General features: G+C 34.8%; 1 protein-coding gene across 4 annotated transcripts in view; it reads right to left on the bottom strand.

The window, feature by feature from the left end:
- The window catches only part of CCDC102B (coiled-coil domain containing 102B), a 181,384-nt gene that overhangs the window by 94,351 nt on the left and 70,730 nt on the right, over positions 1-16,303 (bottom strand). Inside the window, exon 6 of one of the 4 annotated variants that reach the window (XM_054192309.1) lies at positions 12,454-14,800. The exons of the other annotated variants lie outside the window; for them this stretch is intronic. Coding sequence (XP_054048284.1) covers positions 14,780-14,800 — 21 coding nt within the window. The 3' untranslated portion in view covers positions 12,454-14,779. Of the gene's footprint in view, positions 1-12,453; positions 14,801-16,303 lie in introns of those variants that run through there. 4 annotated transcript variants of the gene reach the window in all.

Genomic DNA, 16,303 nt, shown 5'->3' with positions numbered 1-16,303 from the left:
CAAAAATGTCCACAGATGGTGCACAAGAAAAAACATTCTTTTTCTTTGGATGGATGTTCTATTTATTAAGCTAATCATTTGTCAAACTGACAGATGTGGTAGACCTAATCAGATGTTTTCTGCTTTATTCCAGTCTTATTTTGAGATGTGAAGGAGACCTTTGCACAGCTATAGAAAAAGTGCATTGCATGACAACTGCATGTCCCTCAAAGAACAGGAAGAGATGGGACTTAATGCCTTTCTAGAGCTCAATTGGTAAGAAAAAAAATCCAATTAAGTATTATGAATGCTGTTGATACATAATGAAGTAGTAACTGAAATAACAGAGCTGAACTCTAATTACTGGTATTTTGTATGATTTTTTTATGTTGATGGTACACAGGCAAAGAATAAATAGATTTTAAAGAACAATCTAAAATACTGCAAGGAAAGAGTAATTAGCAGCGGTTTTCTTTTTCTGTCCTTAATCCTGCCAACAGAAGAGACGGTCTTAAGAAGTAAGTGCCTGTAATGAAATGCTGACATTGCAGCTAATATTGAACTATGGCAAACAAAGAAGGAACTATCTTGAAAAAGTGAATCTTCAAATATGGTAAAGTAATTAGAGACAATAATTATTTGAAAAAGACAATTACCATAATATTACCAAAAACTTCATAGGTACGGACCAATAAAATACATATTTTTGCCAATGTAACATATTGTAATGGAACAACAGTAACAGAAATCCATACTACTATGCAGTCGTCCTTAATTACACAGAGAGATGGTACTTTTTTTCCAAGGTATTATCACTTTGCTCTTGTCACCATACGTTATGTGAAAAAAAGGGCAGATGGAGCATTTGTTTTTGAATAAAGATGAATACAGGAACCCTGATCAGCCTCCAGATCACAACTCAAAGCTGTTGTTCTAAAGCCTGTGAATCTCTATCTGACAAAAAACGTACTATTGGAAGCAAATGTCCAATTAGAAACGCATAATGATAGTTTTTCCAGAAACGTAATTACGTAAGTATATGCTGTTCACATTGTTTAGTTTCATCCACTCTCTCTGTTCATTGCCTAAATTCTATCAACATAAAGAAGTAAAATAATTGAAGTAGATGCTTTAAATAGACAAGTAATGCCTAGTTTTAAGCAAAGTAATACTGCTTAACTTGTCTTAAAAAGAAAGAAAAACGTAACCTGAAGGAATCTCTCATAGATGTACTAGGTTTGGTAGGATAGAGTCAATTTTCTTCATAGTACCCCATCTGGTACTGTGTCTAGGATTTGTGACCAAAACAGTGTTGATAACACAGTGTGTTAGCTATTGCTGAGCAGTGCCTGGAGAGCGTCACGGACTTTTCTGTTACCCGCTCTGCCCCACCAGTGAGGAGGCTGGGGGTGGGCAAGAGGCTGAGAGGGGAAGCGGCCAGGACAGCTGACCCCAACTGACCAAAGGGATATCCCATATCATATGATGTCGTGCTCAGCAGTAAACACTGAGTGAAGAAGAAGGAAGTGGGGGGATGTTCAGAGTTATGGCTTTTGTCTTCTCAAGTAACCGTCATGCATGATTAAGCCCTGCTTTCCTGAAGATGGCTCTAAACACCTGCCTGCCAATGGAAAGAAGTGAATTAATTTATTTCACTTTGCTTGTGTGTGCAGCTTTGCTTTATCTATTTAACTGTCTTTATCTCAACCAACAAGTTTTCTCACTTTTACCCTTCTGATTCTCTCCCCAGTCCCAACCAGGTGTGGGAGTGAGTGAGCAGCTGTGTGGAGCTGAGCCGCTCCGCATCATCATGTGGACATCAATGATGTGGACATCAATGATGCCTACCTGGGTTAAACCTCAAGAATAGATTATATGAACTTCAATTGGATTACTAAGGTAATTTTTAGGTTCTAGTCATAATATCAAGAAGCAAGACTGCACAGAAATAACAGTCATAAACTCAATGCACAGCATGAAAAGAAAGGGAGGAAAAAAATGGAAAACTGCATTAACAAGCATCCATGCATCACATCACTTCTTGGGCATGTCATGAAAGTTTACTCCTCAAACTCTGTTCCCTGGAGCATGATTTGGTGCCATTAACAAAGAGGTACACATATTTAAGAATCATGTGTCATATTTAAGAGCTACACAGAATCATGCTAGAGAAATAATTCAAATCATCCATTGCATCACACCCTGAATATGTAGGAAAGCTATGTATGAAACATTTGGTTTTATCACCATTTACCTTTCTCAGGTAGTCATACTATTTTAGTGTCGAGCAATATGTACATGTGTCCTGTTTTGCACATGAGTACAGTGAATCAACATTTCCAGGAAGACAGATCTATTGGGTATGATGTGCACAGATGGTATGAGCACATTCGGGAAAGCCAAGACGTTTTTCTTACGCCAAATTTACCATGTGTTGTCAGACCAATGATGCAGAGCATCTGCAATACAACTTCTGCACTTCCTGAAATCAGGGCATCACTGCACAGGTCTTATGAAGCTGATTTGCATAATGCACATGTCCAAGATCCCTAGATTTTGAGTTATAAAATTTTGTAATCCGTTCAAGACTTGTACTTTTAACAAGACCACTCCCAAACATCTATAAACAAGACTTTTGAATACCACTTGAATACAATTTCTGGGGGCAGGGAGGCAGGGGAGGGAGGGAGGTCGGTCGAGAAGAGGTTTGAACATCTTAGCCTAAAACAACAATAAGGTTTTTATTTGCTTGGTTTTTTTTAATGCAAACTAGTGCTAGAACTTGATCTGGATGCTGTCACATTGACAAAACTATTAGTTTTGCCAGTGTGTATTTATACAATTACAGTCCTTCTATAGTATGTAATCTTATATATGTAATGCATAGCTTAGTCTAGTTCCACACACCTGCTGCATATTTAACACATATGGAAAAGTTAAAAGCAACTTTCCCATCTAGAATATCTTACTGACTTATGTAGACAACACCATAAGAGTTGCCCTAACTACACATTAGCACATTATATTAGCACAATATATTATTTTATTCATACTTTCTAGTTAAAATTTCCTGTCTTATTGATCTACTGTATTTGACTGTATTTGTAAATTGAGAGCTGCCCACCTCACAACAACATAATAAACTTGGCGGTGGTTGGTTTTTTTTGTTTGTTTTGGGTTGTTGGAGTTTTTTTGGTGAGCAACAGATCTCTGCAGTAACAACCTGCTACCTGGCTCAAAATTTAAAAAAACCCAACTGTATAATTTTGATATGTTCCTAAAAGCTATTGAGTTAGCACAGTTTGGTGGAAAGATTCACAATAAGCAATTTTCAGGGCACACCTAAAGCCGGACAATATTGTTATTTCTGATCTTGAAATAGAAAGTATGTAGCATTATTCTTCCCTCAGATTACCCAGAAGGTAGCTTTAATGCGTGTGCTATGCAACCAGTAAGGCACTTCTGACAGGCCTCTTGAGCGATTTACCTGAAGACTATTCTAAAGTAGCATAATTTTCCTGTCAACTTTTGCTGGTGTCATCAAGGGAATTATGTCTAGTTTGGCAGCAGGCTAGGGTAAAAGGGTAGGAGGACACAAGGCACAGAAAAAGTAAAAAAGTTTAAAGATGGAAGTCTTAAGGCATTCTTCTTGGTTTCTGAAGGCTATGCGTAGAAAGATAGCACTGTTTCATAACAATTTCTAGTTGGTACATACGCTTTCACACCATTTCCTGTATATGTTTCTCATATCAAAAGTTCCTTTTTGCCTAGTCTAACAAGATCCATTTTTCCCCTCCTCAGTGGGAATTCTTTGATCAACCATTCAACTTCTGCTCAATCATTTCCTACCACGCTAATAACATGCTTTCTACCATATGTAAAAATAGTGGAAATGGTGATCTTGAGAGGCAGAAGGATATTAATATGTTTAAAGTCTGTATAAAGTGACTGAAACAATGTTATGGTAACCACTGGCCCCAAAATATGTGAATATGCTAATTCAATGAAGAACATAATAGACATAGAATATTTTTTTTTAAATTTGAATGAGTAATGACAATATTTCTTGTGTAAATGAGGTTTTTAAAGATATGCAGGACACTGGATAGTCTTCAATTTGACACTCAGCGTCAAAAACTTTTGGCTATTTCAGATCACGCAAGACAGCAGACTACTCTGTATTCTTTATTTCTTGAGAAGGCCCAGTGGGTAGGTAGTAACTCCATTTATAAAAATGGAGTAGTCTCCATTTTCTGTATTCTCTAGACTACCCTAAAGCCAAATCGCTAGCAGCAGCTATGGTGTTACCAAAGCCTTGTTCAGTGGGTGTGTTGAAAGATCATTTTTCTTTTAGAACTTTAATGATGTTTCTTATGTTTTAAGTAGTGAATACAGACAAATCTTTTGTCTGAAATGAAATATAATCATAGCATACAGATGCTGATGATCTTAACACAATGCATAAAGCATAATGAAACTAATACTGATAAATCAATTTTTCTTTCTCTGGAGACTGTTTACAGCATATTTATATTCAAATGCTTCATAGTACCTGTTATTATCTGGCATAATGAAATATAATTCATGGGCAACTACTGCATAGAATGTCTCTAAAAAGGTAAATCTGCTTAAAAATCCAATGATCTTTTTAAAATATAATTTAAATAATAAAGACTCCAAATAAGAAACAAGCTATAGGACCACATAATTTCAAAAACAAAAATTTTGAGTGAAAGGTTATATTTACCTTGGAATATATTAGAAAATGCCACCACATCATGGGTGACATTTCTAAATACCAATTTAGCTGATTTTATGAAATACAGCTCCTATTTCTCTAGAGCCAAACTGAACAAACACTCTAAAGCAAGAGAAATTCCTTAGCCCAGCAGCACTGTTTAAAAATAAGAAAAATACGAAGCCTTATAATTTTGTCCACAGTTCAAAGATGGATATGAAATACTCCAACCTACATAGTAGTCCAAGCTGGAGTTTATCAGCCTACCCTCACTAGTCCAAAACTACAGTTTACTAGTCTGTACACAGAGCGCTCATTTCATATACTGAATATTAGAACTTATAATAATTATTGTGTTAAATGTATACCACATAGAATAAGAGATTGCACAATACCTGTTTCAGAGTTCATAAATAGTATCTGTCAAGCATTTCTGATGAATGATACTACTGTTATGCTGATTTACTGCTTGGAGCTGTAAGAAAGTGAATTCACACCAATATACCTGAGTTTTGGAACATGCCATCAATTGGATGATTCACATGTTTCCTACAATACTCTGTGTTTATATTTATATTTTTTTATATATATTTATATTTGTACATGTATCTATATAAAACCAAACCATATATACTATTTAGGAGTATTTAACAGGGCTATATTCTCTGCCATTCAAATCAAATGTTTTAGGTTAAAAAAAGTCCAAAGTTTTGTACTTCCTGTGTCTCACTCCTATTCAGAAAACCTATTTAGTTATTTTTTTACTGTCTATTTAGGAACAATCCTAACAAAAAAGTATATTTGAAATACAATGTAGATTTCCAGCACATCAGCTGACAACTCTTTCATTTTCATAAAACAGCCCAGCTGCGGCTTGGAATATGCTTTCAAGAAAAACAGGTTTACAGGGTTTTTTTACCTTTTAAAAAAAAAAAAATAAAAAAAATTTAGGCCTTGTGATTTTAAAGCATAATTCCATTTTCCTATTTTTGGATCAGAACAAGAAGCCCCAGATAAGTCAAACCTAGTTTTCACTGTGTCTAGTTTTGTATGGCTGTTTATAGAAGTTTTGTAATTACAAGTGATTCTAACATTATTTCTTTATTATATTATATTATTTTCAGGATGAAGAAAAGCCATTAATGTACTGTTTTTAAACATTTAACAATTTAGAGAACATAAATAACAAGTGAATTATTAGTTTACACTACTGAACATTAATATTTTTAACACTCCTTTTCAAATACTTTAGTATTGCATTGTTTTGATTCTAGATGTGTTTTCAACAACTGATTTTATTTTATTACTGCAGTATGTGAACACATCTTTATAATGGACAAAACAAATGCATGGGATAAATAAACCTATTCAGAAAATTATAGAAGATGATATAGAGTATATATTAATATTCCACAGTATTTTATGCAAGTTAGGGAATCGTATCCAAGGTTTAGAGAAAAATCTTTTTTTCATTAAGAAGAAAAACAATCCTTTTCTCAGCAGGAGGAATAAATGGGATTTGAAACATTTCTAGTCATTGCTCCTCATAAATTCCAGTTTTCACAACTTGTATTTGATTGGCATACAACGTTCGGCATTCCAGAGTGCAAAACTTCTGCTTCACACACAGGAGCCTGATTTGTTCTTATGAAATTTATTATAAAAATACCCTGGATCATTTCATTTAACATTTCTATGTGGGTTGCGTACACTGTTCAATGAAATTAACCTATCTGCATTTAGAAGCCAGTAAGCACCACATGCTCTGAAAGGTCTCCTTGAAAACCTCTTGTGAGTTGTCACCATATATTTGGGTCACTAGTAATAAATTCCTTATAAATGAATTATAAGCTGAATTTCATGACCTGTAACATTTCAGAAAAATAAGCACTTGGGAAAAAAAGGTGTCCTTGGATAAGAAATAACTAGTATAGTGAAAAATGGGCCTGGAAATTTTAAAAAAAAGTGATTTCTAATCCCTTGTTACCTAATAAATTAGTAACATATTAGTAAGCTGTAGTCACGATAGTGTCAGGGCATATCATTTCATTAACATTTATTTCTTCCTACTTCAAAGAATGCATAAATCTATCAAAAAACCTATAAGTATTCAAGGCTTTTTGTTATCTTTGATATACTTCATCTCATAGCGTTAACATCACATTTTTTTGACATTATTGAAACATTCATTATTTCTTGATGGAAACAAACTTAACAGTTTATAACGTACAAGTTTTTTTGTGGAATGCTTTGCAAACAGAAATGATGAATAAGGTCAAATTAAGTTTTGTTGAGAATTGTGGGATTTTTTCCACATTTAAAAAATGCAGCATCTTGCCTTTCACTTACTTTTTTCCCAACTTAATGTCTCCTATTCAATTGTTTCCAAGGCAATATGGTCATCAGGTTAGATTTTCAAAAATCTCCTGCAAAGTAACACCAGATTCACAAAGGTCCTTAAAAAATTATAGTTCAAATGGTAAATTACTTCTAATGCCACAGACTAGTTAATGATATTTGCCTTACATCTGCACTATACTTATTTATTCCTTCGTTATAACAATAAATCCTCATTCTTTAGAATATCTTCTTTCTTAAGCAATTTAAGGCTACATGAAAGTGTTATGCACTGCTATGAAATGACTGAGGATAACATAGTTATAGAAATGCTAGTAAAACAAACTCGTTAGCCTTGAAAAGCATTAAATATTTTTCATTAGTTAACAGTAATTGGAATAGCATTGAACTTAACATCTGATGGGTTTTCATACAGCATATTTGATTTATGAGTTTGTTGTTTCATGCTTTTTTATTTTTATACAGAAGGATGAGTAGCAATAGATTATTTTGGGATTTACAATTCCTTTACAACTTATTTGTTTAAACAAACAAATAAATAACCCCCAAAAACCTCAAAACCACATACCTCTCCTGCTTAGATCAATATCTTGATCTTGTTCTGTTAGAGTCTAGTGATTTTGGGGTGTCTCCAACGGAGTGAGAGGATAGTGGTTTATCAGTTTCTTGAATAATATCTCCAACATGTCAGTTGAATCTGATTAAATTCTGATGCAAAATTTTGCTAATTTTTTTTTTTTCTCTACAGTACTTATGCATATACATGACAGAAGTGATTTCATATACATACAGGGCTACAAATACATCTGTCTTAACTAGGAAGAAAGCAGTGCAGAACACTGGGGTTTATTGTTTTAGGACAAAGAAGTAGCCACATGCAGCCACAAATATAGAAATGACAAAAGGACATTGCTCTATAAGCCCATAACTGTGGTATCTTCTGTGGAATAAATACTAAATTGGCTAAAAATACAAAAGTACAGCATTGTTCACACATTAAGGAAAAGTATAAAATCAAGAGGCTTCTGAGGTAGAAAATAGCCACAGCTGGCATGAAGGACACAACACCTGTGGTTCCCTGATAAGCTACATGAGGTACAGGACGGGATGCAATTATTCCGCGGCTTTACCTTATGATGTAGCGGATATGGGAATGGGATGATACCATGAAACAGATAAGCTGCCAATTAGCTGCCCGCTAGATGCTCAGAGCCAACATTTTGTCAAATTTTGATGAAATGCTGTCCTTTGTGAGAACTTGGCTCATTATAATGTCATTATAATACCAAAACACACCTCCATCCCGAAGGCTACCCGCCTCCAAGGTGCGACCACTCCTTCCTGAGTCTGCGCCCTGAATTTCTCGTAAACTATACCTTTAATTGTGAAGCGAGAGAAATTTACACCAATCATGATAAAAGTATGTATGACTAAAGTCACTCAAACTCCACCTTGAAGACAACAAATAGTATAAAAATAGCCCGAAAGGGGGGGATACCCAGGGAAGACACCATCGCAAAGAATTACACCACTGACTTCTGGGACCAGTCGATGGGCTGAGCCTTTCTTCCCCCCCATAGGGACGCCTTTGGGTAAGACTTAGATTATACCGAGTGCTTCCTCAGGAAACTTAGAAATTTCTCTAGAGACTCTCTTTTCTACATTTAGAGCCAGGCTGTATTGTTTATAACTTTGTCGCGCGTTTTGTATATGTAACAATACTTTCATTTGTACGTGCTTTGCAGACAGTGTATTTATCACCGGCAATCCTAACAACCTATATATCTGTTGTTTAAATAAACTGCACTTTTTTTTTTAAGTAGATAGTTGTTTTGGTTTCTCACTGAACGCGACCAAAGACTCAAGAGTGACCGTGCTAGTTCATGAGCACGACTAGACTGAAGGTGCAGTCCACTGTTAGTGTATCCGAATCGTAATAGTTTAATACATATTAAACGCGATTGGACTGATAGTGCTGAATTGGGCATCACTCAGAATTTAAACCTAGCCGCACCTAGCCTCCCACCTCAGTGAGGAGGGTTAGAACGCAAGGGGGTTTATTTTCTGCCAAAACTGCTTTGCCCCTTTTCACGCAACATCTTCTCATAGATAAACACGCACAATTGCTTCCACAAAATTATGACAAATACCTTGAGGTTACAGAGAGCCATATTATAAATAATCAGTTACCATCCATTATCTACTACAAACTAACAGCGGTATTATAAACAACTTTGAATGTCTGCAAGAGAGTTACACCATAGACATCGTACATTAGCTACTCAAATTTTACTGTATGGTTTTCTCTTTGTTGTATCAAAATAACACCCGTTATTTCTACTGAATAAAACACACATGAAGTAGAAAACAATTTGTAACTGTTACAGCTACTGCATTTGTCCAGAATCACATTGCAGATGTGGCAAATTAGACCTGTTTTAAATTAATCCTTCATAGACCTTTTACGCTTCATAACAATACACAAAAATATTAATATTGCCTAGAGCTCTTCCTAAATTAGATATTATTACCCAGCCATGAAGAAGAAATTAAGATGAATGAAGTTTAAAAGTTTAATAAAATGGAACATGCATCTCAAAGAGCGTTAACCCATGCCATCCTTTAGTCCTTCCTATGGCAAAATGTGAAAAATGTTCTATATGACAGTATTTGTATTTGTGTCTTCATAGATTGCAACACCAACAGAGTATATTTCAATTCTTTTCAACATAGTAACCTATGCCATGTCTCTTATCAAAGTACTCTTCAAGAGTTCTAATTTTTTACTTTATAACTCCAGTTTGCTTTTACTATTTTATTTTTTTTTGAGTATTGAACCAACACATGTGCAAATGTGCTAAAAAGTATGATGTATTTCTACTTTTGGGAAGTTATCCTAGCTACTTTTCACCTAAATAATTTTTACCTAATCATTTTATTAATGTTTCAGATAAACAGTGAAACACTAGAATGAAGCCAGCTATCACAACTTTTGCCACATACTTACTAAGGATTTACTTCTGAATTAAATCTATTAATTAAAAGGAAATTAATGACATAACCATCTAAATAAAACATTCAACTTAGTTATCTCAGAATGTAACATTACATAAAGGATGAGGAAAGAGATGCTAAGGTGAGTTTAAAAGTTGCATCTGTATGAAACAATGAAAGAAAATGTATTTTTCATCCCAATTTAATTATAAATTTCTACTGTGACCGAACACTTATTGTTGACAATATGATTCCTTTTATTTTATTAAACAGAAAGAGATCAACTTTCAATTTAAAGTGTAAATATTTTACCTTTTTTTTTTCTTTAAAAAGCATGCATATTTATAATTATACTTCCAGTACAATTTTTTCTTACAACAATAAAATCACTGGATTTTGCTCACATACGATGAACTATTTCTAATAAAGATTATTTGAAATATTTTATTTCAGTCATATCACTGTAGTATGGTAAGACAGAAGTGTAACTTTCATAGTGTTGCTTCTGAAAAAAATATTTAATACAAAGAATCTAATGCCTTGCTACCACCTTCATAACTGAAAATGAAGAAAAAAGACTGTCCGCAATCCAAGATTAGTTTAAGATGTTATAACCCTATAAACTTTTAAATAGAATATATAAGTGCTGCCTCTGATTTTTTAAATTTAATTATATTTTTGAGATCTGCATTCACTGCAATCATGTGGTAATGAAAATAAGAAATTCTTTCCATACAAACAGTGTGTAAAATGCTAAACTGTACTCCTTCTCTTCCAGGGAAAAGAGAGCTGCTTATGAATTATGGTTTAAAGGAAAGTGATAATATGTGTCCCGTTGTTTGATATAAATATACAGATAAACAGAAGCACACAGAATGTCTAGAGAATTATACATATCTACATCTTGCTATTTAAAGCATGTAATGCTAAGATTTGTATTTGAAAGTGGGATTGTTGCTAACACACAAACTTGAAGAAATAGAGACAGCATAGATGTTGAGACATATGAAAATTATATGAGAAAATACATCCTTCTTATAGCCTATTCTTACAGCTTGTATTAACAAAAAGAATAATACTGAGAATTCCAGCAGAGTTCAGAGTGTCCACAGAACTCATCAAATAATGAATACCTTATTTCAAATAGAGGGAATCATGGAACTACTGATAACCTCACCATCAAAACCAAAGTGTTCAGGTTGTTTTTACACTCTGTATAGTGCTCAAGGGTATGTTTATTCTTGTACGCTTTGCTACAGAACACTGCAATTTTTTAGTAGCATGCTATGGGAACAATAAATCTGTTTGTACAGACTTTTTTATATATGGTTTAGCATTCAAACTCTAGTGATGGACCAAAGCAGTAGCTCTGATAGAAGTTTAGTGGGTTAGACCTTATTCAAAGACTTGATATGATCAAGTCTTCATCTATCAGAGCTGACTGTAATAGAATTGGTTTAATTTTTTTTTATCCATATGAATCCGCACCAATTTTTCAAATACAAAAATCTTACAAATAAGAAGAGGAGGTACAGTCCCTGTCATACAAAGGTTGATAGTCTAAGACCCAGTTAGCAAACACCTTCCTATTTTCTTCACCTTGAAGAAGTTGATACAATAACCATATAATTTCTGGTTTTTTCTTAGTAACTGCACTCACAGGCCATACTGGTGGATTCAGGTATGTTAATATGATACAAATTTTGAAGCCATTTGTTTTAAAATAAAGTATGAAAGTTGGGGTACCTTGGCAGTATCTTCTATTGTATAGCAGGATAACTAGTAGCTAGTATAACCAAGACAGGACAGTTATGCAAACTTTCAAAATCTCAATGAGATGAAAAATAATCCGCTAATTCAGTCTTCCTGTGACAAACAAATTTAAAAGCATTCCACTGTTATATACACCAACATCAGAACAGATCTGAAATGAAGTCTTCACATGCTACAAAATAACAAAAAGGACTGCATGAATTGAAAAGTAACACTAAATTTATGTTCCAAGTATTGCTAAAAAAATTATACAATTGCCTCTGTTCTGCCAGTAACACTTGAGATAGTCCAGCTATTGACCTTAACAGTCCTGCTTTTGGACTTAACAATCACTTTATTTTCTTTAATAATCTAAATGTGGAAGTCAAAAGTCCATCATCACCACTATGAATTAATTTACACGTCAATCCAATTTCAACCCTTTACTGCCAAAACTTTGAAGTACATCTTTAAAGGCAAAAAGCTAACCCTCAACTTGGAATGCAATGTCCATCAAGAGTCTGAACTCCTATTTCCTGCGGATTTCAGAATAGGAAAAAGAGCATCCAATTGAATGAAGTAAGCATAGAGAATGGAAATAAAATCCTTGATTTCAAACACTGACTGCTCCTTTTAACAAATTATTTATTATGTTTCAGGTTAATGTTATTTTCAAATCTGCAGGATTAAACTGTTTCTTTGAGGGGCTTTGCAGTGTTGGAATTAAGCATTAATAGCCTTCCTACCCACAAAACTGAAAGACAAGAAACTGACAGTTTATGCTGGAATAAGCCTAAGGACTGAGTGGGATGTTGGGATGTTGCTTATATGTCTCTCCATGTGAAAATCCATCCAGCAAAAGATGAACAAAAATAAGATACACACGGTCTTCATAGTAGCTTAACTGTTAGACTGTTCAGGGTGGATAGGAACCAAACACCTCAATCACATCTGCAATGATTTACTACATATGGAAGAGCAGCACTGAAACAGTCTTAAGAGGAACTACCCCAAACTAGATAACAGTTTACATTTCCAATTCCTCAAGTTATTTAATTCCAGGACCTTACGTTCTTTCTCTTTCTCTTCATAGCATATTTTCCTCCAAACTTTGGATTTTTAGAGTTGACATTTCCTAAATCATAAAGGTTATTCTTGTATCTAAAAAACAAGTAAACACTGTTATTAGATTTAAGAAGTTTCAATAAGGCCAATGGAAAAAAAAGTTTACTCTCAACACAACCATCAGTCTCTCAAACAAACAGAAGCATCAATAGCTTTCTTCACCTAATCACTGTAGCCAGATTGATTTTTTAGAAGGGTGACTATTATGTATGTGCAAGTACCATGACCTTTCAGATTTTATCAACAATATTCTTCATGTAAATTGATCCATCTTACACCCTGGACCCAGGGATGCAGAACTGCCAAACACATTCACTTCCACTTAGTTAGCTGGAAATATAACTTCTTGTGAAAAAGCAGCTTCTTCAGTCATGGTATATGGCTTCTGTATGTCATGTGATGAGATGTAAATGTCTAAGACAATTCTGAATTGCAGATACCTTTACACCTAGTAATCATAAAACTACAAGAGTGTGAATGCAGAGTAACCGAGTTAAACTTAATCAGTTCTAGGTCATTAAACGTGGTAAAAGGTATTTCCACTCAACTATACAGGAGTCCATTATAGTAATTTCTATTTGAAGGTCAGCGATTACCATTGTTGACCCTCAACAGGACATAAAAGTTGCTAATCGATGAATTTATCAGACCAACCAACAATCACAAAATAATATTAAAAACCAGATCATATTTAATCAGTCTGAAGACAAAAGGAACTTAAAATTTTGGTGAATTAGATTAGACTGGGTAGAACCTTTCCCTGTTCTACTGCTTTGCAGCATCTCAGCCATGCCCTAATGCTCATGCAGTCATTTAATACTGAGTGAGGAACATCAGGGCTCTAAGGGCATCCTACCTGTCCTGAGATTTCTCTTCCTGATCTCAGGGCCAATTTAGAGATAGTGTAGAGCTGTGCCCTGCTCCCCTTTTAGAAAGAACCTTAAGTAAACCTCTTCCAGATAACTCTGTTGGAAACCAAAAGCAAGGGCTGCTCCTCCTTGTCTTGGCAGCTCTCCCACGAGCCTTGCCTGAGCTCCAGCCTCAGCTGCATCAGAGTCCCTGTGGACTGCTTGATGATCTGGACATTCAGGCGACCCTGGATGCCACCAACAGACATACTCTGCTTTGCTTCCTCAGGTGCTGTGGGACTGCATAAGGTCTCTGCCTCTCCTGGCCTTGGTCCTGTGCTCAGCTCCTGGCTCCTCTTCCCTTAGGGAATGGGCGCCCCTCTGACATATTGGGGTAGAGGTCAACATACTGATTTTGACACATATCAAAATTACGGTAGTACAACGTAAGAGGAATTCTGGATTCCAAATACTTATAGCTACAACATATCTATACAGCACTGGACAAAAAAACAGTCTTCGTGGACTAATCACCTGCTGAGTTAGGAAAACCTCTTGCAAACACTACAATAACAGAAAAATTTTTCCTAGACAGCTGTCAGAAAGGTTTCTACAACCTTGCTCAGGCAGGGTATGCAACAGCGTGTTAAATATAGTACACTATTTGGTACTAAAGAAATGAAATCTTCTTCCAACATGGTTGCCACTCATTTGTATTGCACATTTGGTAATATGAAAACAAATCTCCTTGTAAGATGCAGGGCTTGAAGTAAGTAACCAAACAATGTCACCTATCTGAAAGAAGCACAGAAAAAAGATGCAAAAAGGAAAGTGAAAGCAAAATGGGATGAATTAGTTGAGTGAGAAGATTTGTGTAACACAAGTTCAGAGATATACAATACAGCCCCATACAATCACCCCAAATATGCCAATTAGAAACTGGATAAACCAGCACTTATCTTCGTATCTAAGGGTTCCTGCTAAATTACTTGGTTGGTATTTCTGACTGTAGAGAAAAGGAAAAATAGTGAGATTATTTCTTTTCCTTTGCAATTATGGTATCTGACAACACAGATTAAGAATGTCTTGAAATTGTTTTTTTAACATCTACACTTATCAACTATAATTAAACAAAGAGACTAGAAATATTAAATAACCTTCACTTACAAAAAAAAATAAAAAAATTAATTTCTTCCACAATGTTTCTGCATTAAGAAGGACAGATGCAGGGTACAACATTGTCTTTTAAGAAACCACCTTTATCATCATCAAGTATTAAATAAAATTCTGGACAAAGCATCTTAAAAAAAAGAACAAACAAACAAACAAAAGGATTTTAACTTCCGATAGAGAAATAACTTTGGTTATCTTACACCAACTATTACTTTTCTTCCTCACAAATTTTCTGAAACAGGGAAAGACAGAGGGGTCAATATCCCCAAACTGAGAAAAGCAAAGCATACAGGAAGTGACGGGGTCAGACAAGAGGTGTTCAGCTCTATAAATCAATATTTATGCCATTTGGGCACTATCTGGCTCCAATGTACACAAGTGACAAGAGCTGTTTTTAAGCAATTTCTTGACAAAATGACTTTAATAACAAAATAAAAGCTGTTATTTCCGTTATCTCCTTTGACACAAGACTTAATTTTTTACGCCAGTCTTAAGCCTTGGGGTGTTGTGGTTTGTTCTTTTTAAAATAAGGATTCCATGAAGAAATACATCGTCTGAAAAACACGGAAATAAAAATGGTAGTATAATGAAAGGACAATACTCTGTAACTAACAGTTTAACCAGAATTACTGGTGACTCCAGCACCAACTCAAATGAGCACAAAAGGCAAGTGTTGGACCAAAATCAAACTGCTTTCAGTTAGATTACTTTTTCAGCATACTGAGATAAATAAACAAAAAATAAATAAAAAAAATTAAAAAAATGAATGCGTAATGTTATGAGGCTTTACGCGGAGACATGTCTGCTACACAAACTTGGCTAAAAGGGTTCGTGAGGGCAGTTCAGGGAGAAATGAGCCCATGGTCTCCTCATTGAAGATAATAACCGAAGATAACTGTCCTGAAAGTAATGAGGTACACATAGCACAGCAAAACAAAGCAAAAGATATTCCAAGCATTTACTGCTGTCTGTTTAAAGAACTGAAATTTCCAAAGTTTATAAGAAATACCACAAAATACTGTTCATATCCATGAGTACGCATTTTTAAGAGGGATACTGCTGAAGAAAAATCCTTTTCTCTTTTTCCAAGGCTGTTACAAGGTGCCCAAAACTGAAGGCTGAATTAGCCTCTCATTGCTTTTTTGATTTATTTTATTTTTCTTAAAAGGAATTTGTCAATAAGTGAGTTTGAAAGTCTGCCACTTCAAAGAAGTCACAAGTCAGATGTTTATCAGAAGAACTCATTTCAAATATTCGGCAAATGTAAGAAGTACCTTGCCAACTAAGACAAGCTTACAGATATTCCGCATAGGGCCAAAGTTTTAACGTAACTGAA

The sequence above is a fragment of the Rissa tridactyla genome, chromosome 2 (assembly GCF_028500815.1).
Source record: "Rissa tridactyla isolate bRisTri1 chromosome 2, bRisTri1.patW.cur.20221130, whole genome shotgun sequence".
Lineage (NCBI taxonomy): Eukaryota > Metazoa > Chordata > Aves > Charadriiformes > Laridae > Rissa > Rissa tridactyla.
Note: the sequence above shows the minus strand (reverse complement) of the source record. Positions and strands in the feature narration are given on the sequence as shown.